At 36.2% G+C, this 22,882-nt stretch overlaps 1 protein-coding gene across 1 annotated transcript in view; it reads right to left on the minus strand.

Moving 5' to 3' along the window:
* Window positions 1-22,882, minus strand: part of Trpm (transient receptor potential cation channel, subfamily M) — a 1,045,900-nt gene that overhangs the window by 360,724 nt on the left and 662,294 nt on the right. Inside the window, exons 4-5 of the mRNA XM_085816215.1 lie at window positions 22,536-22,749; window positions 7,826-7,953 (exon numbers count right to left, since the gene is read on the minus strand). Of these exons, the coding sequence (XP_085672341.1) occupies window positions 7,826-7,953; window positions 22,536-22,749 (342 nt within the window). The remainder of the gene's footprint in view (window positions 1-7,825; window positions 7,954-22,535; window positions 22,750-22,882) is intronic.

Raw genomic sequence — 22,882 nt, forward strand, 5'->3', positions numbered from 1 at the left:
ACAGAAAAACATAAAACACCAAATTCAGCTAAAAAACGTTAAAAAACAGTTTTTACAATTAGAGTTAAAATTACTTAAAATTAGGAAGAAAGATGTTTCGGTGCACAAAAGTTTGGTCTCACTCGGCAAAAGGACACTGAAGATGGTGCAGAAACTGACTTAATTCACTATGCCACTAAGTTTCAAATGTAAACAAATGGCGGCGTCGTTAGGCTTAGTGGAACGTAAACAACTTTTAAATTATCGATTATTCGACAACTATTGCATGCGGATTAACTAAAGGCATAAAAACATTAACCGTTAAATAAGAACAATATAATTCAGTCACTTTTAAAGCAAACAACGCACAGTTTACCTAAAACCGGATAACAAAGTGCTTATATACATATATACACTGAAGTGACAAAAGTCATGGGATACCTCCTAATATTTTGTCGGTCCTCCTTTTGCCCGGCGAAGTGCAGCAAATCGACGTGGCATGGACTCAACAAGTCGTTGGAAGTCCCCTGCAGGAATATTGAGCCATGCTGCCTCTATAGACGTCCATAATTGTGTAAGTGTTGACGGTGCAGGGTTTTGAGCACGGACTGACCTCTTGATGATGTCCCATAAATGTTCGATGGGATTCATGTCGGGCGATCTAAGTGGCCAGATCATTCGCTGGAATTGTCCAGAATGTTCTTCTAACCAATCGCGAACAATTGTGGCCCGGTGACATGGCGCATTGTCATCCATAAAAATCCCACCGAAGTCCATGAATGGCTGTAAGTGATCTCCAAGTAGCTGAAGATATCCATTTTCAGTCAATGATCGGTTCAGAGACACCAGAGGACCGAGTCCATGCCATGTAAAAACAGCCCAGACCATTATGTAACCACCACCAGCTTGAACGGTGCCTTGTTGATAACTTGGGTCCATGGCTTCGTGGAGTCTGTGCCACACTCGAACCCTACCATCAGCTCTTACCAACTGAAATCGTGACTCATCTGACCAAGCCACGGTTTTCCATTCGTTTAGGGACCAACCGATATGCTCACGAGCCCACGAGAGTCGCTGCAGGCGATGTCGTGCTGTGAGTAAAGGCACTCGAGTCGGTCTTCTGCTGGCATAGCCCAAGGAAGACAAATTTCGCCGCACTGTCCTATCGGGCACGTCTCTCGTGCGTCCCACAATTGATTTCTGCGGTTATTTGACGCAGTGTTGCTTGTCTGTGAACATTGACAACTCTACGCAGATGTCGCTGGTCTCGGTCGTTAAGTGCAGGTGGTCGGCCACTGCGCTGTCCATGGTGGGATGTTATGCCTGAAATTAGATACTCTCGGCACACTCTTGACACTGTGTATCTCGGAATGTTGAATTCCCTAACGATATCCGAAACGGAATGACCCATGCGTCTAGCTCCAACTACCGTTCCGCGTTCAAAGTCTGTTAATTCTTGTCGTGCGGCCATAATCACGTCAAAGCCTCTTCACATGAATAACTTGAACACAAATGAAAGCCCTGCCAAAGCACTTCGCATTTATACATTTTCTACGCGATACTACTGTCATCTGTATATTTGCATATTGCTATCTCATGACTTTTGTCACTTCAGTGTATATATGTTTATTTATATAACCTTTGGTGTGGCTGATAGCAATTAAATAAGGAGGTGCACATCTACATTTTATAGTAGTCCCATGTACACAATTTCAGCGTTCTGAGGCTACTCTTTTTTGAGTTATGCGAGATACATGCATACGTATGTATGTACGTTACCAAACGTCGCAAAAAAAAAATCTCTTCTGAAACCAGTTTAAATCCATTTCAGAACCCGTTTTGAGAAAAGAGTCCTTTATTCTGCCCGTACATACAGATGTAATGCAAAAAAAGTTCAAATATAATCGATTATACAGTTCTATTTTTGTGCATTGTTTTGTATAGCGATTCTCTGTATGGATACGCGTTCTATGTACGATTCTATGTATGGATACTCCGGTACAGTATGATTCTATTGGTTTCATTTATGGGTTTTTGTCTACTGGATTTTATGGAGATTTGGCCTACGGAATAGAACACCTATTCTATGTAATTTTAATGGAGATTTGGCCTATGCATACGCATAAAGTTCTGGTTTCTGGTAATGGGTTTGTACAGGGATTTGTTTTATCGGTACCCACACAGTTCTACAGGTTTCTATCTGTGGGGTTTTTACGGGGATTTGGCTTAAGGGTATCTATACAGTTGTATGGGTTTCTGTTTATGGGTTTTTACGGGTATTTGGCGTACAGGTACCCGTACAGTTCTCCGGGTTTTTATGGGGATTTGCCTCCCCGTAAAAATCCATAGAAAGACAGCTGAACGAGTTTCTTACTTTCTACAGGGAATTTTTAGCTGGGTCAAAATGGATATTTTCGTTCCGAAGTTTTTCGCGATTATAACACTTCCTTTACTTCGTACAAGGAAGTAAAAACAAAAATAACCATTTGAATCACGTTAGAAGTTGTGAAAATCCTTTTTTTACATGAACACATGCTCAACAAAACTGAAATATTTGGCTCCGATACGCTTTACGATCAGTGCAACCAAATTTTAAGATAAGATAAGCTATGAAAGTTAAGAAAGTTCAAGATGTGAAAACTTTTATACTTCGTGAAAGAATTTGAAATTCTTCTACGTCTTTTATAACGTATAAACTATATGCCCAAGAGGCACAAACATGATATATGTTTTCGGTTTAGAGGCAGTTACAGAGAACCCTATTTTTAAAATGGCACCGGGCATTTTGTGTTATGTAAATATTTGAAACATGTAGCCTGATACTCAAGTGATTTAAAGAATTTGCATTATTCTTATTGAATGCCATACTTGAATTTTTTGTTCTTTCTGTCTTCATGCTTGTATTCGCTCTCTGTATAGACATATTTCTTCTCTTTCACTTTCATTCTCCTTATCCATAAAAATATCGACTATTTCCCATGTGTCCATTTCTTTTCTTTTGTATACATAGTGTGAGTATATATGAATTCTATGAGAAAAATCTGTACTTTACCAAACAGGTTTCTATATTCAGAGAAACAGAATAGATAAAGGTTGCACTGAGACTTGAAATAATATATATGAGCGGTCAAAAAGTATTTTAATGATATTGTAAAGTATTCAAAGGATTTCAATTCAAAAGATATCTTTTATATCTTTCGAATTATATTTAATATCTTATTATTACGTCTAAGATGAACTTAGGCTTATCCTAAATTATTAACAGTTACATTTAGCTAAAGTTACTTTCCTATCCCTTCTAATTTCAGCTTACAAATTTCCGGCCAGAGTGTGTTTTTAGAAGGAAGAGCAGTATTTAAAGGTCGAAGTTTAAAAGGCAGTATTAAAGGTTATCATATTTTAATGGAAATATCCATTTTGACATTCCCGAATTCATCTGGGGCGAGCGGTAAAGTCGCTGAACGCTGGTAGTTCCTTCCGAGGCTCGAATCCCCCCGAACGGCCCGGCTGCATGGGCCTTCGTAGGTTTTTCCCATTATTAACGTGTATAAGAGCCAGTTTCCCTTAGAAAGACCTCCACGAAGGCTCCCTTTTCCTACGAAAATAGCCCTCGGGACTTTGCCGTAATTGCAAAACCAAACCGATATTCATTTTGGTTTTTTTCTTCTTTTTGGGGGGGGGCAGGCGGTGACATCTGTACGTAAAGCCAGAATAAAGGACTCTTTTTTTTTCCAAAAAAGGTTTGTAAAATGGATTCAAAAGAAATTTTTCTGGACATTTGTACGTTTGCATGTACCAACGTATTGTATGTACATATATGTATATACCGGGTGTTCCAAAAATGACCGATGGATTTTGTAAATCAATAAAAAAAGACGAAATGCGATAGATATGTATCATTTGCAGCCTTATGCTCAGGAAATCAGGGAGTTTTTTCCACCAAATTTCAAATTTAGTTAACATTTTCACCCACATGCGACGCTGCAAGCGATCTATAACAGGTATAGTTAAAAGGAAGTATTTCAGCTCGCCATTCCGTAGTTCGCCGTTAAGCTAATAGCGTGTGCTGTTAGAGTTCCACTGCCTGGAACACAGTTTTGTTCAAACGAGGCGCAGTTCCCAAAGAAAATTTCATGTGAGAACAGGACCGTCACACAATGCGATAAGGACTCTATTCCAAAAATTCGAGCAAATTGGAAATGTCGGCCGGCCTTCTCAAATTACTTGTATTTCCTTCGGTTGATTATGTGAGTCATGCTTCTCTCATTTCGAGTAGAAGGTCTAATGTACATGTATCTGAAACCATATGGACATACAGTGCCACCTTGTGACAGAAATTATAGTTTGAAAAACGTTCCAAGGTACTGGCACAAATAAGTGACAGTCGGTAGAGAACGCAACAATGCTCTGACACGCCTGCGTGTCGGCCGGTAGATAAGTGTGTTCGTTGCTGGCACGCATACGTGACAGTCGGCGCGAAGGGGATAGAGATGTGTGTTTGCATGTTCCATCCTTCCACTACGCAATATTCATTCTCCTGTTGTGGTCGCTAATGCTCATTTGTTTGACGAATAGTCAGTCCAAGTCCGCGAAATTACTCGTCGCAAAGAGCACAAGATTACGTCTATCGTTGGCAACAGCATCGAGCACCTGACAAGCGACAGTGCGACTTAGCTCAGTTTCGCCCCCCTCCCAATTTTGATGGAAAGAAAAAAAAATCCAATTATTTTTCTAAGTCCAGCAGGCTTCCCTCAATTCGTAACCCCTCCCCCCACTACTATTCGGCCTTCCCTCAAAATTAGTATGGACTGAAAAGAGCCTTAGCGCCTCCCACCTAGCACACATGACTATCGCACTCCAATCAACGCTTTTCCCTTGGGCCAAATTCGATGCTTTCCTGACTTTAATTCATTCAGTCCCCACCCGCCGCCACTGCTGCCTGCATGCTTTCTCCGATCGTCACTCTCCAAGAGTATTATCCTACAGTATCGTTTCCATTGCCTACTCTACTTTCCAGAATCGACATGCATCTCAGGACTCCTCCACAAAAAAATTAAAGAAAAATTTAGGAAGGAAAAAGAAACCTATGCCATTCTTCAACTCTTCTACCTATGCTTATCACATCTTTTATTCTTCAACTGCACGATCGACAACATTCGGAAACAGATCCATTTATTCGACTGGGATGAGGGTTTCTTACCCAGGCGCCCACAAAAACCTAAACTTTGTTCACGCAACGGGGGAGCAACAGGTCCGAGGGACTCGCACTCCTCTTCCCCTACCATAAATCCATGGAGGTAGGAAGTAAGATGGAGTTGCCCTAAACAAGTTTTTCCCGTACCCTGCTCTGAAGCACCGGCGATCCCTACGTGGTGACCAAAATATTGGGTCATTTACCATTGAGTTCAGTGGGATTTGACGCGTTCGGATGTAAATATTTTGTAATTACGTTGTAAATATACATATAAATGTATATATTTTCTTTTTCTACAACACTTCAGAGTCCTAAGTATATGAAAACAACATATTTTTAAACAAAATTTCATTCTGAACGGAATTAAATGCTATACTTTTCACAGGACAGTTTTCTCAGAATGGTTTAATTTGAACGAAATATTTTCACAAGTTTTCGTTAATTACATTAGAAAAAAAAATTAAAGTAATTCGATTTTATTCGGTTAAGGTACAAAAATTAAGATCAAAGTTTATTGTATTATTAATATTAAAATTATACATTATTTCTTTTCTATTTCTAGAGCTTCTTCCTAAAATACTTTCTTAAATATGACATGATTTTTTGGCTTCTGAGGCATCTTTTAAATCGAAAAATGTAATTCAATTTATAATTAATGCTCTATTCAGTTCATTTTAAATTAGGGAATTATTAGGAATTAGCGAAATACTTTAAATTGTACTTGACTTTCTCTGAATATTTCTGAAAGGGAATAAAATAATTTTTTTTTTAAGTATTATTTAAAACTTGTAACTGAGTTATTATAAAATGTAAGGGGAATAATTCTTTTAATTATACTTATCATATTTTTTTTAGCCTTCATTTCAACAATACATATTCCAAAACTCTTTATTACGTTCTTAAGTGCGCATCTCATAGCATTTGCTTTACAATACCTTTTAACAGATTGCCTTCCAATACGAACAATTCTTTCTTAAATAGTTTTATAACGTATTTGTCAACAGGATTTCAATTTATGTTTACAATTCAATATTAAGGTTATTATATATTTAGATAACATTTATAATCATTATAAATTAGATACATTTAAGAATTAGATTTCTTCACAGTACTTTCACAGTTGTTTATAAGTGAATAAATTCTTCATTTTAAATACATTTATAAATAATTTAATGAGTATTTATGTATTTTGTCAAAGGCAGATACATGCTTTTTGCAATAATATGCAACAATAATATACGGATGTGAAAAAAATTTACTTTATTTAAAACAATTTGGCGTTTGGAAAATAAAATAAAAGTAGCAAATACTCTATCAAGGGTATCGAAAGACGTATACAATTTTAAATGTACCGTAAGGTATTTTTCATTCTTTATGCATAACATTTTTCTTAAAATCTATATTTTTGTAGTTCAGCAGCTTAGAATTTTATAAAACAAATTCATAATGAAAATCGCGCTGTTGTTAGTTATCGAAAAATAACCAAGATGTGATTTTTGCGTAAATGTCAGTAAACTATACAAATTGCTATTATCTATCCCACTATGAATGTTTCTTTCATGCGAGAGTGTCCCTTTTTCGATTTGTATGGAACTGTCGTGTGTCGAAATACTATCAGAACCGTGTCAAGAGAGCTTCTGAATGTAAACAAAGAACACCCCATCTAGTGACCCAAGCTTCAAAGTAGTGCTTCACTTCTAGTGCCGACTGGCCCCTCCTTCCTTTCCTACCTCTATGCATAAACCCATGGAGGTATGCATATACCTCTCGAGAGGACTTTCGGGTCGCCGCATATTTAGTGTTAGTTTAAAGAGTTAGTTTAAAAGTTTAAGGGGGTTAGTTATTTGTAAGATATAACAAAATACGATGGCTGCTTTAAGAAATAAGAATAAGCGAGCTCAACAAAAACTGTTCTAGAATTTACGCTGTCCCCTTAAATTCATCTGTTCTCCCAAATTCGAGGTGTTTCCATGTTACATAACGCTGCTAGAAAAATGGAACTAAAACCCCAAATTAACGAATCGCAGATTAGCTATACTTTATGCACCTAATATACAGTATAAATAGTTACTAACTGCGTAGTCTTCGTCTTTCGCCTGCCTGGCTGACAGCGTGTCACTCAACCTTTGCCATTAATTATTCGCCATTAATTAAAATGTAATTGCATATCTAAAATTATGAGGCGCTTTCAGCTCCCAGCACTTATTTATTCAGAAAGTAGTCATTCAAAAATAAATTATGTTTAACTATCGAGCTTGTAGTGCTTCTTTTAAAATCCCATCCGATCACCCACTATGCCATAATGTCCGGTCGTCCATGCAGTAGTTTTTCCGGCCATGACTAGAACCTGATTATTATCATCTTTCGCCAAAAGTAAAATATAACACACACCTACATACACATGTCATATAACAGACTGCATTGCTATCAATTTGATATAATATATTTAATATTAATTTTTAACTAGCAAAAAAGGTTTACTTCAGTTTCGTTTTTTTAAAATTCAATTTAATAAAAGTATCTGATAACATTAGAGGAAATAGGATAACTCTTACATTTTACCACTAAATGTATAATGATTTACCACAGGGTAAACATGTAATTGCGTACTGGGCTTGACGACATTGTAATGTGTATTTATTTTCCACTTACATTTTTCCCTATAAGGTCATTCCTGTTATCGATGATTCCCCACGGAGCAATCCCTATGGCTAGGACTCTTCCCCGGAGGCGAGGAGTTCTTTCGTTGACCAGTGCTTCGCCAACGTGACGCATTACACCTGTGAAAGGAAAAAGAACCTACGATGAAACTAGGAAAACGAATATATATATAAAACAAAACTATTAGTTCATAAACGTTTACAATAGTTACCATCACAATAAAAATAAAGATTCTTCTCTTTATGCTATCTGTTGCTGTTAAGAAATGGTTTATATCCAAAACATTTAAAAAAAATCTGATGTGTACACCACATGACTTCCTTGTACGGAATATTAAATTATACGCATTTTTCTTGCATTTTATTTAAACTTATTGGATTTAATTATATCTACTTCGCCGACAGCGCATAAACCACAATAGAATAAGTGCATTCTTTAAAATTCACTTTATTTGTTTACCATAGCGACAGTCTGGCGCTAGGTTCACTTAACAGTATTATATTTCGTTCATATTATAACTCAGAATGCACGAAATTTGTATCATTTAAAGAATTATCTAATCGTTGCCACATGTTCTATTCAAGTACTCTAATAAAGCTAGAACGATGTATAAAAGAAATTAAGCAAACAAAACAAACAAAAAAAAAACAGTTTTTCACAGACGATTGAGTATTTCTCATTCAATTAATTCAGTTCTCACTTCGCGACAAGGCAAAAATACATAGAAACTCAAAATATCTCTACTAAAAATTCCTAATTATTAAAAATTAAATTCCTAATTATTAAAAATTAAGTAAATCTTAAACACTTATTTCCTAATCGCAATAATAAATGAAGGCGTTTATCTTTCTTGGTGCAAAGCTACGTTTCTCTAGATTGGCAACAAATTCACTACTCAGCTGTTTGAAATGTAAACAAGCAATGGCCGCCATCAGAATAGGCTTAGCGGCACTTAAACAACTTTTAAATTGTTGATAATTCTAAAAATATTGCAGACAGATTTACTAAAGGCATAAAACCTTTAACCGGAAGATAAAAACAACATAATTGAATCATTTTTAAAGAAAAAAATGTACAGTTTACAAGCATATAAGAGTAAAGAAACTGAGATCACTGAGCCGGGTAACAGAGTGGTTATATTTATAAATATATTTATATACGTTTGGTACGGCCGAATTAAACCAAAATACGAGGTGCATATCTACATGTTATAGCAGTCCTATATACAAAATTTCAACGTTCTGAGGCTACTCGTTTTTGAGTTATGCGAAATACGTACGCACATACGTACATACGTTCGTACAGACGCCACGAAAAATTCTCTTCAGAATTCATTTTAAAGCAGTTTTTTAGTTTTTTTGGAGGAAAAGAGTCTTTTATTCTGTCCTTACGTACAGATATCACGCAAAAACATCGTTCAATTGCATTCGAAAGCGTTCAAAGTGGATATTTTCGTTGAAATATGCTGCCTGAAGCTTTTCCCGATTACAATACTTCCTTTTTTACTTCGTACAAGGAAGTAAAAAGGAAGCATTTTTGTAAGGTTTTTTTTTTTTATAGTACACTTTTCCGTTTGCTTCATGAAAACGGTATCGATCGAGTTTAGTGCAATAAATAATAGTTGAGGTTTTCAGTTCATTCGATAAGAACGAGTTTAGAAAGTATTTTATCCATTACAGGTGAAAAATGCCTCCAAAAATGTGTTTCCTAGGTATCTCAAAATAAATGATTTTAGTAGTACGCTCAAAATTCCCTAGCTCTCTATCGCTTTATGAATATCTGAATATAGCCCATACGCCAGAGGAAATACAGTGGAACTTAAATAGTGATATTTTAAAGTTAGTGATCTTGAGGATATTTTATAGCATTTAATATTAAGAAGACTAATAGATAAAAAGGTACGTTGCTGGGGGAAACAAGGGGGCAGTTCTATATCTCCCATTCAACTGGACCGATTGAGGAAATTCAAATTGCGTAATTCATGTCTCGAAAGCGAGACTTAGGCTATGTATTAGATTTATATATAGCATTGTTCCAATATAGGTATTTTGACACAAAATCGGACTTTTTCTGAAAGGCCATAGCAATGTTTTTCCATATTTCGATTTTACAACTCAAATTATGCCAAACTGCCAAGTTTTGTAAAAATAGCACGAGCATTTTTTTAAAAATTACCTCCCAAAACTTTATCTCCTCAATGTTAATTGAATTTGATATATGTTTATTAATATCTCTTTTTCTTATTAAACTTATTTGATTCTTCATTTCATATTTCGAAATTTAGGCTCATTCCGAATAAAATTCGCCTATTTTTTATGATTTATTTTTTAAATTTGTATTTTTAAAAAAATGATTATAAATTTTTCGAAAAAATTTTGAATTAGAATTAGAATTGACTTAGAATTTTGAATTTCTAAGCTATACATGAATTTACAGTTTGGCGCGTTTTGAAATTTGGCGCATTTATTATAAGTGATGATAACAGAAATGTGGTTTACGCTCTTTCTTAAATTTATTTGAAAGTATGAAGGATGAATTTTTTTCCCGCTTCTGGAAAAGGAAGAAAAAGAAAAGGAAAATAGGTTGCTATAAATTTAGAAGTTCGCCAAGTGAATTATTTTTGGCGCAAACTGAAAAAATTTCGCCAAGATAAATTTCTAAATTTCTCACCAAAAATTAATATCTAGGCATAATGTGAGTCGTAGAATCAAAATATGAAAAAAAATGGTATGTTATTTGAGAAAATTCAGTTTTTGTATCAAAATACCTATGTTAGAACAAATCTATACATAAATCTAATATATATATCCTAAGTCGAGCTTTGGAGACATGGAAAGCGCAATTTGAATTTCGTCAATCGAACCACTGGAACGGAAGATACAGAACTGCCCCCCCTTTTTTTTTCGCAGTGTACGTAAAATTTCAGTTTTGACCTGTGCCGTTCTTTTATGGAACGTTTGTGTACAGGGTGAATCTGAACAAGTGGACAAAAGTTTAGGGGGTGGGGACAGAAGGTACGAGCAATATTCGTCATAAAATGTAGGATCGGAACTCAAGCGGTGAGAAGTTAAAGTGTAGTTTTCCACTGTCCCATTTAAAGAATTAGCACAAGAGTGACAGGAGATACTTCAGAAAACATTTTATTAACAGAACATACTCGTAGATATTGCTCAGAAGACCTTCCGCCAGCTGTAATGCAGGATTCACATCTGCGGGGCAGGAATTGACCCAATCTGCCAGGCATTTCCCGATATCACAAGCAATAACGGCCATCCTGGCGACTAGATCCATACCTGTTTCAATGGGACACTCGTAGATTAGGTTTTCATATAGCCCCACAGGATAAAGTCCAAAGACGAGAGTGCAGGTGATCTTAGTCGATCACCAAGATCCGGTGATTATTGGACTCCATCCTATAAGAGCACCTCTAACAATCCATCAACTAGCAATCCATTCGGCAATCCACGGTAGAAAATACCATTGCGTTGATACGTTGATACAGAGGTTCTACAGCATTCGCAGTACTTCCCTGTAAACCTGAAGGAAATCCACAATAGGCATGGTGTTGAAAAGTTCCTGGATGAATCCCATGGAGGGAGCAGGGAGAGGGAGGAAAAAGAAGAAAAATATCTCAAGTAAGTGCCTCGAAAACTGGCGAGGGAGTAGAAAAAAGTCCAGAACCCGGCCAAGGTCGTGACAAAGAATCTCTAAGGAGAAGAATGAAAGCTTCCATAGACGCAATGTAAACCTGTTTCGCCTCTGCGCCGCTGTACCGAAGAGCCACGGCTATGCAGTGAAACACCAGCGCAGGGTGGAATTTAAACAGCGCAGTTCGAGGAGATAGTAAATTTTTTACTTTGAAATAACTCAAAATATTTTATTTTCATATATTTCTGGAGTTTTATGAGCAAAAGGATGTTAGTTGGAATTTTGGGCGAATTATAGAAATCCTGTCCAATTTTTACTTTCAATTTAAACAGCAAGCCATACGAAGACAAAATTTAAATGAAATAAATTTAATTCTTTTCTTCTGTAAACTTCACATGCCATACAAAACGTAATAAATTTTTATGAAGCCATAGTTAAAATTTTACAGTGAAATTTTAAAAGCAAAATTTGCATTAACTAACTGAAACAAAAAATAAAGACAATTAAAGGCACCCCTAAATAAATTGAAAACACTGAAATACATTATAATTATCCGACAACAACTTTAAAAACAAATTACCATGAAAACTTTTAGACAATTATTTGGAATGACCATTGAGAAAACCAAGAGCATTACATTTAAAAAGTCTTTAAAAGAATTTCACATAACTAAAACCAAGTACCTCTGACTACAACAAAGAACCTTTTCGAACAACGTGGTAAAAGATTGCTAATATGGCCGACGGCATGCTGCTTTGTTGCCTCCTGATGTTATTTCGCACATGCGCAGTGAGGTACGGAGGGTGGATAGATTTGGGATGGTTTGCCCCTTTAAAGTAAGCTTCAGGGATATACATAATGTGTCTCTTCGGTCTGACGGAGCCACATTTGCATCGGGGAACCTTTACTTCTTCATTCTTTGGTCGTGATCTTCTCGTTTTTGCGTGCTGCCATCTATGGGTGATTCCGTAAGTAGGCGCGGAAATGGAATTTAGGGTTAGCTGCTGGTGTCTGTGGCGCCATCTATCGGTCTGTTGCGAAGCTGGTCAAGAAAGGAGATTTAGGCAAAGCAAGGTGAAAAGTTCGAATCTTCTGCAATACCGTTGGGTGCGAGCGCCGAACCTTTCTATATCATTTACTTACAATGAGACCTAGCAGCTCACCCTTTACGATTCGGCACGATATTCTAGGATGAATATTGCTCGTATAGCTGCATTCTATCACCCCATAAAGTTTCGCCCACTTATTCAGATTTACCCTGTATATTTTATTAGTTCGAGAATTTTAAGTATATGACGAAGACGTTTATAAGTGTGCCTGGGGAGACACGGGTATTTGTTACTGTTTTGTTGTTGTTGTTGAAGCGCTCGGATACTTAAAATTCGGCCATTTGGAAGTTCTTTCAAGAAACATGTACCAGAAAGACAGGGTTGCAAAAATTTTTGCTCACGTTTCCTGGTGAATTCTCAATCAAAAGAGGGATAGATCTGAGTCGTTCGTTCTATCACAACACCTACAGTGGATGGACAAAAATATGGAAACACCTTGTGAAATGCATGTTTGAAAAGAAAGATTGATTTTAATGAAATATGTAGGTTGCGCTGGCGTTTTTGACTACTTACGCCACCTATACAACTTCGTAAATGTGCTAAACAGTTCAGTTGTTTGTCGGAGTACTGTTATGTGAGGTTGTCATTGCATTACGTCAGAGTTAAGAGACTTCGAACGTGGGCAAATTGTTGGAGCACGTATGGTAGGTGCTTCCGTAAGCAAGGTAGCCGAGGTGTTTAGTGTTTCAAGAGGTACTGTATCGAAGATTTATTCCGCATATTTGAAAAGCGGAAAAACATCATCTGCTAAATCCCAGCGCGGACGAAAGTGTGTCCTGAGTGATCGTGACAGACGATCATTAAGGGCAATTGTGACGAAAAATAAGAAGACCACAGCTGCAAAAGTTACTGCTGAAATGAATGTTGTGTTACCGAACCCTGCGAGTACCAAAACAATTAGAAGGGAGCTTCATAAACAGGGAATTGCTGGCCGTGCTGCAATCGAGAAGCCACTCATCAGTGATGCTAATGCCCGTAACAAGGAAAGGTGGTGTTTAAGTCATAAAGCCTGGACTATAGAGCAGTGGAAGCGAGTAATATGGTCTGACGAGTCTTCTTTCACATTGTTTTCCACTTCTGGCCGAGTTTACGTCTGGAGAACGCCATCTCAAGCCTATAATACAGACTGCTTGTTGCCAAGAGTGTAACATGGCGGGGGTTCTGTTATGGTTTGGGCAGCCATATCGTAGTTCTCTGCTAGCCCCATGATAACCATGTCAGGGCACACGACTGCCGAGACTTATGTGAACATTTTGGCCGATCAAGTTCATCCCATGGTACAAACTTTGTTCCCCGATGGTGATGGTGTCTTCCAAGACGACAAAGCCCCTGTTCACACAGCTCACATTTTATTTATCCATTCCGAGAAGACTGCAAGCTGTTTTGGATGCCAACGGGTTTCCTACACCATATTAAGCAAAGAAACATGTTTTGTTAAAGGTGTTTCCATATTTTTGTCCAACCCCTGTATATGAGGCACGTTCCATGGCTAAATACAATCTCATTTCACCATGAAGTGCTTTGGAACGTTATTTGCTTCTGAAGCGCTCTGGCATGGAGATAAAAAAATAGCAAGAAATTTTATACAGAGAAGAGACTTTATTGTAAAAACAAGGGCTATGTGAAATACTTTTCAGAACGACATATTCTTTCCAGAATATCACATTTTATTTAAATAAACTGTATAGTTATTAGATTATTTTGAATCAGGCAATGTGAAAAATATGCAATGCCCGTGCCGGGACATGAACCTTGGACTTCTCGAATACGCACTGAGTGTGCTACCGTTACATCACGAAGGCATGTAGAAAGGAGGAAGAAAATACCTCATATACTACCTCTTAACGGACGACTGGGGATTAGGGGACCCAGTCGCCAAATTCTGGTGGTAAAGAATCATCATCTACCACCTTTTAATTCGGGTACCATTGTGGAGACGTTAAGTTATTTGAAGCAGAAGATGTGAAAAATTTGCAATGCCCTCGACGCGAGTCGAACCTGTATTTCTTGAATTAGCGCTGAGTATGCTACCGTTACGCCATGAAGACATGCTGGAAGGAGGGACAAAAATACTCCTCCTTTTAAAAAGCGACTGGAGATTAAAGGACCCAATCGGCAAATCTTGGTCATGAAGAATCATCATCCACCATCGTAGTTCGGGCGCTACTATAGAATCATGTTAGAATTTTTCGAAACAAGGAAGTCGAAGAAATGAAGTCGCCGGGACTCGAACCTTATTCACCTCTCGACTACGCGCCGAGTGTTCTACATTAAACCACGAAGGCATGCAAAAAGGAGGTAGAAAATACCTTATAAAACTGTGGCTTGTTATGACCATAAGACCAGCTTGTTTGGTTAGGTGGATCGGCCTGCGCCCACTTCTGGTATCTTATAAAACTATTCCAGTAATAAATAGTCTCTATAGCAATAGCTAAAAATTTACCAAATTTGTCTTAAAAATCATACCATGCATATTGCTTCTGTTTTGGTTCGTATAACAGTAACTCCTTTATTACTTACAGAACTGTACTCGGGTTCGAATCCCAGAGAAGGTAGGGTCGTAACTGTCCATCCCTTCAGAAGAGGCAACTGTGGTCACCTATTAGCAGCTTTAATAATGGAAGGACCCCAATTCCGGCCCTTGTAGCAGCGCAGTGTTAATGGGTATTAAATAAAGCACCCGGCCGCTAAAATATTATGGAATAGTGAACATTCATAAACGTTTTGAAGGTATTCACTCTTACATACCAGTTTAATTTAGTAGCTTCTTTACTTCTAGGTGCTTTTGATTCTTGCTTTGATTTCATTCTTCTGATTCTTCCTTTGATTTCATTCTTTTGGTTCTTTCTTTGATTTCATTCTTTTTAATTCTTATCTTTGATTTCATTCTTTTGATTCTTCCTTTGATTTCATTATTTTTGATTCTTGCTTTGATTTCATTCTTTTGATTCTTCCTTTGATTTCATTCTTTTTGATTTTTGCTTTGATTTAATTCTTTTGATTCTTTCTTTGATTTCATTCTTTTGATTCTTTCTTCAAATTTTCCCACTTCTGAATTGAGCAGTACAAGGTTTTATTTTATATATATAGGTATTCAAATTCAGTAATACAGTTTTAAAGAAATTTGAAATGATTTAATGACTATTCAGACAATTTGCATTCTTTAAACTACGTTTTCTCATTCAGAAGTAAAACAACAAAAATCAGCGTTGTATTTTTGTTGTTTGACTTCTGAATTAGAATTTGTTCGGCGTGTTATTGTGTCTTAATTACGTACTCTCAGTTTGCGTCATTATATCCTACTAGGTATCAGTAGTATCAATACTGGGCGCAGCCCGACCCGCCTAACCAAACAAGTTGGTCTTATGGTTATGACAGGCCAAGCCCATTTCCTACGAGGAATTTCAATATATTTTCAGTATATCCTATAAGGTATTTCTCCCGTCTTCTTAACTTCTAGAAGAAAGAATTTTTAATTTTTAAATTTCATCAAAAAATGTAAATAATAAAAATTACTAGCAAACTTTTTTCTTTCAGCTTAAAATCATTTTGTCTTATAAATCCATTCAATATTATTCATAAAAAATAGATGAAAGTTTTTAAATAAAAAAACACATTTAAAAGGTGCCAAGTCCTCTTAAAGCTCGAATTTTCAGTACTGTGACATATTTTCAACATCATTTCATTTTTTGCTCTGAGGTAAAACTTAATATTAATGATACGCACTCATCCAAACTTCCATTAAAGCACCATTTTGATTTAATATACAAAATAAATGGTTTGCAAATAACGACTCTAAGTTGTCTTATAAATCAATGCAAATAACAGACAACTACAGCGTTTTTGCGAGAAATTGCAGCATGTACTGCTCTTAAAATAAATCGGAATTAGCTTGAAAGTATGTTTTCGTTTTCTGACGTTAAATGATAATAATGTAAATTTTCTATTCTTAATTTCAAGCTGGATGAAAATGCGGGAATTCTCAGAGAGATTTACGATTCTAACATGTGTTTACCTCACCGTTTTATCGGTGTTCCAATGCTTCCGGGAGGTATAAAATTAAGGAGAATGCAGGAATAATGTTTGTGTCAGGACTCATTAACTCCGAATATTATAATTTAAAAATATTGTTACGATTTAGGTAATTTTGGTAGAATTATAAGCAAAACTGTTGTATTTTTTCTGTGTAATGTAGCCCGAGACAAATTTTAAGAGAAAGCTATGCCGGATAAGTAAGAATACACCTGCATTTAACATTGAGTAAATGCGTATCTCAGTTATTTAGAGAGATATCGCCAAGCTGACAACAGATTTCACGACTTATTTTGCCGCCAAATTTAGAGAGAAATTGCCAAAATCGCCAGATTTGGCGACATTTTGGTACGGTCCTTGTAACACCGTAATATGTATTCAAATTGGATTAATGTAATTGACCAGTATGTTAGCCGTAACCGTAATGCCACCCTTGCATTGCTTTCCAGAAATTTTGAGAAGCAAAAAGTACTAGAAATATCTCATGGACGGTTGAAAGCTATTTAAAGCGGAAGAGAGAGAATCTGCTTTCAGTTGCTTAGTTATTGTTGCTAACAGTTGATTAGTTCTGCGTAAACCGAGTTAGCTTTCTCTTAAGGTGCGCTTTGCAATGCGTTGTGTTTAACGCCCTTATTATTTTGAAGTGTAACTATCGGTTATATATACTGTGAGATACTGTGAACACATGTACGAATATTTCTATGGAAATTTACAAAGTTCTGTATTTGTTTTGATAAAAATAAATGTTTATTTATAAGGTATTTCTCCCACTTCCCTAGCGTGCCTTCGTGGTGTAACGGTAGCACGCTGGGCCGGTATTCCAGAGGTCCGCGGTTCGATTTCCGGAGAAGGCGGTTGTATATTTTTCGTCTTTTCTGCTTCCAATTAACCTAATGACTCTATATATTAACCTATTATCGGATCGTGCATTCAACATATTACGAATCCTTACGCAACAATATTTATAGATTTCCCATGCTATTTGATTAAATGTGTGTAATAAAAGGAATTTTTGATTTAAGAGATATCGAATGCGCAGTCGGATTTGAGCAGTTATTGAAGATATCAATCAAGTCAACAATTAATGACAGTTATTTAGAAATTTTAAATTAAAAACCAAATTCAACATTGAATTTGCACTGGTCTAAAAACCAACGAATATCAAGGAAGACAGAGTCCACAATATGCATTTTTCAAGGAACAAAGTATTCTGTGTTACAGTCGGGAAGTACGTCACTTAAACAGATGCGATAAAAATAATTAAAAAACTGAAAAAAATTGAAGTTGAAATAATCACAGCATCATTATCATTATTTATCCAGAAGAATGGAAATGGAAGCTGTTGCTATTAGAAAATTCACAGGCGCATTATTTCTTAATGCTAGCAAAACTGAATTTTATTCTAAAGGCAAATATGTTGTTTTGTACGAAATGCCTATAGAATTTCGTTCTACATTTCTAAACTGTTCGAAAAATTAGAAAAAAGAAAATTAAACAGAATTTTTTTTATTCATGGCCATTCTTTTTACCCCTAAGATGCAGATTTCTCTGCCTTGAAAGCAAAAAATAAAAAAGCATGACGGGGCTGGACGACTTTTTAGGAACTTCTATCCTTAGGCCAAACAGAGCAAATATTACGTACAGTGTATATAATTATTATTTATGCGTATGTTTTCCTGTTCTGTTCAAAGATTTGAGTGCAACTTTCTGGTTTTCGCATTGTGCAATTAATTCTTGGAACTGTCCAATACGTTTCAAGATATGTTGTAATACAGAGAGTGTTTAGGCATTTTAGTAACGGATTTTCTCCATACATTTAAATATTAATTTTAAAATATAAAAGTGACTAGCATCCAATTGAAATAAAGTTTAATTATGGTCTGCAACATTAAACGTCTTTTCTTTAAAATGGCGGAAAAATAAACAGTGGATCGAAGGCTATAACTTTGCGCCGTCTGAAGAAATATACTCTTTTTCAATTATTACAAAAAGGTGTGAAAAGCATGGTTTTAATATTTCTACGTGTAAAATAAGTCACATAATTGCTACGAAAGGAAGGAAATTTCAAAGTTTACATCTAACTGGAAAACAATCACATACATACATAGCTCTTTTCAAATCTAAAGTCGCATCTCATGCTTTAACACGTTGAATGCGGCGACGGTCCCTGGGGACCGGCAGTGAACTTTCCGTGTGGCCGGCGTCGGTCCCTGGGGACCGGCACTGGAATTTTCGTTCGGCTGGCGTCGGTCCGTGGGACCAACAGCATTTAAGTTAAAAAATAAATATAGTCTCAATGAAATGTGATCAAATTTAGTTTTAATGAAATGTATTGAAACATTCTAAACAAAGATACGGCTTATCTCGCAGCCGGCTGAACGGAAAGGACAGCAAATTCGGCGCCGCGCTCAACGTGCTAAAGGAAAAATACAGCCCCCCTCCAAAGAGCAGTTGCAAAATATTTAAATATCCCTGCAGGACCCGTAAGAAAATTTTAAATCATGATTTAAAGCTAATCTAAACAAAAACATTATGTTCATCGACAAAAAACATCGCCTTCTGGTGTAAGACTATGTGCAGATTGTTGTATGAAATTATTTGGTAGGTGAAAAAATGGAAACATAGAGTTACAATTCATGAGGCTTGGATATACTTATCTGACTGTAATAGAAAAAGAACGATTTACTACCGAAAAAGAGGCGAAAAAGACTTAATACCTTGTTTCAGAGAAAACAAGGAAAGTTTTTCCAAGTTTTTATGGTTATTACCGGATTCTCTTATTACGGAAAACTTAAAATATGGGAAGTAGGAAAAAATCTCAAAATTAATTTGGATTATTATTAAAAATATGCTTTAACACCTATTCTTAAAGACCAAATTCCATCCCTTATTCAAGCAATCTTCAATGTGTTAAGTTCCATCAGGATAAGGGTCCAACACATACCTTCAAATCTACAGCTCTAATTTTTACTTCCTTGTACGAAGTAAAAAGGAAGTATTGTAAGCGCGAAAAGCTTCAGGCAGCATATTTCAACGAAAATATCCACTTTGACCGCTTTCGAATGCAATTTAACGATGTTTTTGAGTAATATCTGTACGCAAGGACTGAATAAAAGACTCTTTTCCTTCAGAAAACTAAAAAACTGCTTTAAAATGAATTCTGAAGAGAATTTTTCGTGGCGTCTGTACGAACGTATGTACATACGTGCGTACGAACGCGCGTACGTACGTATCTCGCATAACTCAAAAACGAGTAGCTTCAGAACGTTGAAATTTTGTATGTAAGACTAATATAACATGTAGATGTGGACCTCGTATTTTGGTTTCAATCGGCCGCGCTAAACGTACATAAATATATTTATAAATATATCCACTCTGTTACCCGGCTCAGTGATCTCAGTTTCTTTACTCTTATATGTTTGTAAATTGTACATTTTTTGCTTTAAAAATGATTGAATTATGTTGTTTTTATCTTCCGGTTAAGGGTTTTATGCCTTTAGTAAAACTGTATGCAATATGTTTAGAATTATCAACAATTTTAAAATTGTTTAAGTGCCGCTAAGCCTAATTTAATGGCGGCCATTGCTTGTTTACATTTGAAACAGGAGACTAGTGGATTTGTTGCCAATCTAGAGAAACTTAGCTTCGCAACAACAAAGATAACGCATTCATTTATTATTGCGAATTAAATCATGCTTAATCCTCTCTTGAATTTTTTTGGAGGAAATAAGTGTTTAAGATATACTTCGTAATTTTTAATACAGATATTTTGAGTTTTTATGTATTTTTGCCTTGTCGCGAAGTGAGAACTGAATTGATGGAATGAGAAATACTCAATCGTCAGTGAAAAACTGTTTCTTTTTTGTTTTGTTTGCTTAATTTCTTTTATACATCGTTCTAGCTTTATTATAGTATTTGAATAGAACATGTGGCAACGATTAGATAATTCTTTAAATGATATACATTTTGTACATTCTGAGTTATAATATGAACGAAATATAATACTGTTAAGTAAACCTAGCGCCAGAGTGTCGCTATGGTAAACAAAGTGGATTTTAAAGAATGCATTTATTCTATTGTGGTTTATGCGCTGTTGGCGAAGTAGGTTTAATTCAATCTAATAAGTTTAAATAAAATGCAAGAAAAAGTGGAATGTGGTGTACACATCAGATTTTTTAAAAAATGAGATTTGAAACCGAAATTGAAACGCAACAATGCTCCTTTAAATGCATCCCACCCAAGTCCCCTGATGTGTCTCCCATGGATTGCTATGCATTCGGTCTTTCAAAACAAGCTCCTTAGAAGCGGTATTCCAAAACATTGGATGGACTCTGGAAGATTGTGAAGGAGGAGAGGAATAAAATCAAACTTGGTGTTTTAAGAAAAGGAGTATTAGCTTGATAGTAGTATAGTATTTAATTACTGCAAAGCACACTAGGGCTATCTGCCTAAGGGGAGTGATGCCTTCGTGGAGGTCTTTCTAAGGGAAACTGGCTCGTATACACGTTACACATGGGGAAAACGACGAAAACGCCCATGCAGCCAGCCCGTTAGCGGGATTCGAACCTCGGACCGAACTACCAGTGTTCAGCGACTTTACCGCTCGGCCGCTGGTGGGCCGAGTATTAGCTTGAAAATCTTGTAATATGATAGTTCAACAAAAGGGCTAGACGGAATATATTAATTATCACATAAAATTCGAAGGTTTGTTGTTTTGTTCTTTGAGGTTTGATGTTTGAGAGACAGTCTACCATCACACGATATATTTCTACCAAGAACTAGCAATAATGTTTCTTCATTTTTGAATGCAAGTTCTTTTACTTAATTAACTTAGAACATTTGTTCTTTTTACAAGTTCTATAATGCTAGAACTTGGACATAAAAAAATCAACATTCATTTAATTGTATGCTGTTCTTTCCCGTGTCCAATACTGTGCTACAAATGTCTAGAGTAATTTTTAGTTAAATATTAAGCCTTTGTAGCATCATGTCCACTCTAGTGGACAAAACTTTAAATTTGTTTATTCTTCTGTTAATACCTCAACGGATTCCATTCCTGTGTTTATTCATTCTATATTATTAGAACTTTCAACCGTCGATCCTAGATGGCTGTACAGCATCACCAAGTAAAACATTGCTATTTGGAAAATGGCTGCTACTTCTGTTTCCGAGTTAGTACAATTTCTCATAGTAAACATTATATAATATTGCTTAAATTTTCTTATACTGCCATTTTTTATTCATAATTAGTCATTTTAGACGTTTTATTTTAAAAGTCAGTTTGAGAAAATTGTAGAGTGGGTAGATAAAGATCTACCGAAAAGAGTGAATTGAAACCCAAATGGACTGCTTATCGAGCCAAAACACCACTGGAAATGTTTATGTTTGGCCAGGAATTTCTAGAACATTTGGCATTTGAATCTAATAGGTACAGGTAACAAAATCGTAGCAAAATGAATTCAATCACAATCGACCAAATGAAGGTATTTTGGGGGATCTGTATCTACATGTTAGTTGTAGATTGACCATTTAGAAGATGGTAATGATCACTGCAAACAAGGCAGGAAAGGATTTCAAATGCAATGACCGTGAATCGTTCGGAAGAGATTTGTATGCATGTACGTATATGCATGCTGTCCACTGTAATGAACAAACTGTAGCAATTATTTAAAACGAAATTTGAATAAAATTAATTTTTTATTATTATTATTAAGGTTGTTTTAAGTAGAAAAAAATCCAAACATTTTCGTTTAACTTCTCTAGATTATTTGTATGCGACAAAGAGTTAAGAGTTCTGAAAAACCCAACCCTTATTTCGTAAAACTCAACTTTTCGGAAAGTCCACAGACTCTCAGTCCACATTATGTCGAGTTTGAGGGACTCTATGAATGTTGTTTAATGGTTGTACTCACCGGTATTGGTCCCGGCAGTGAATATCCAGGCTCCCGTCGTTTTGGCGGCCTTCACCAAACCTTGCCTGAGCACCGCCTTTAGCTTGGGCTGCAGCTCGAAATTCGCTTTGCCACCATGCACGGTGATCAGCAACTTGGGCAGTTCCAGCTGCCATTCTCTGGTCAGTAGCTGCAACAGGAGCTCGGGTCGGGTATCGAAACTCAATCTCACGTACTGTAAATAAGAAAAGTATATAATTACGAAACGATTTTTTTACATAACATAATATGATCATGCAACGCATTTCCGCGCTTTAAGCAGCTGAAACATTATCGGTAAAGACACAAAGTAAGAAATTTAGAAACAG

Source organism: Stegodyphus dumicola, chromosome 4, assembly GCF_044657685.1.
Source record: "Stegodyphus dumicola isolate Sdum_Otavi_A_Nest chromosome 4, ASM4465768v1".
NCBI classification, from domain to species: domain Eukaryota; kingdom Metazoa; phylum Arthropoda; class Arachnida; order Araneae; family Eresidae; genus Stegodyphus; species Stegodyphus dumicola.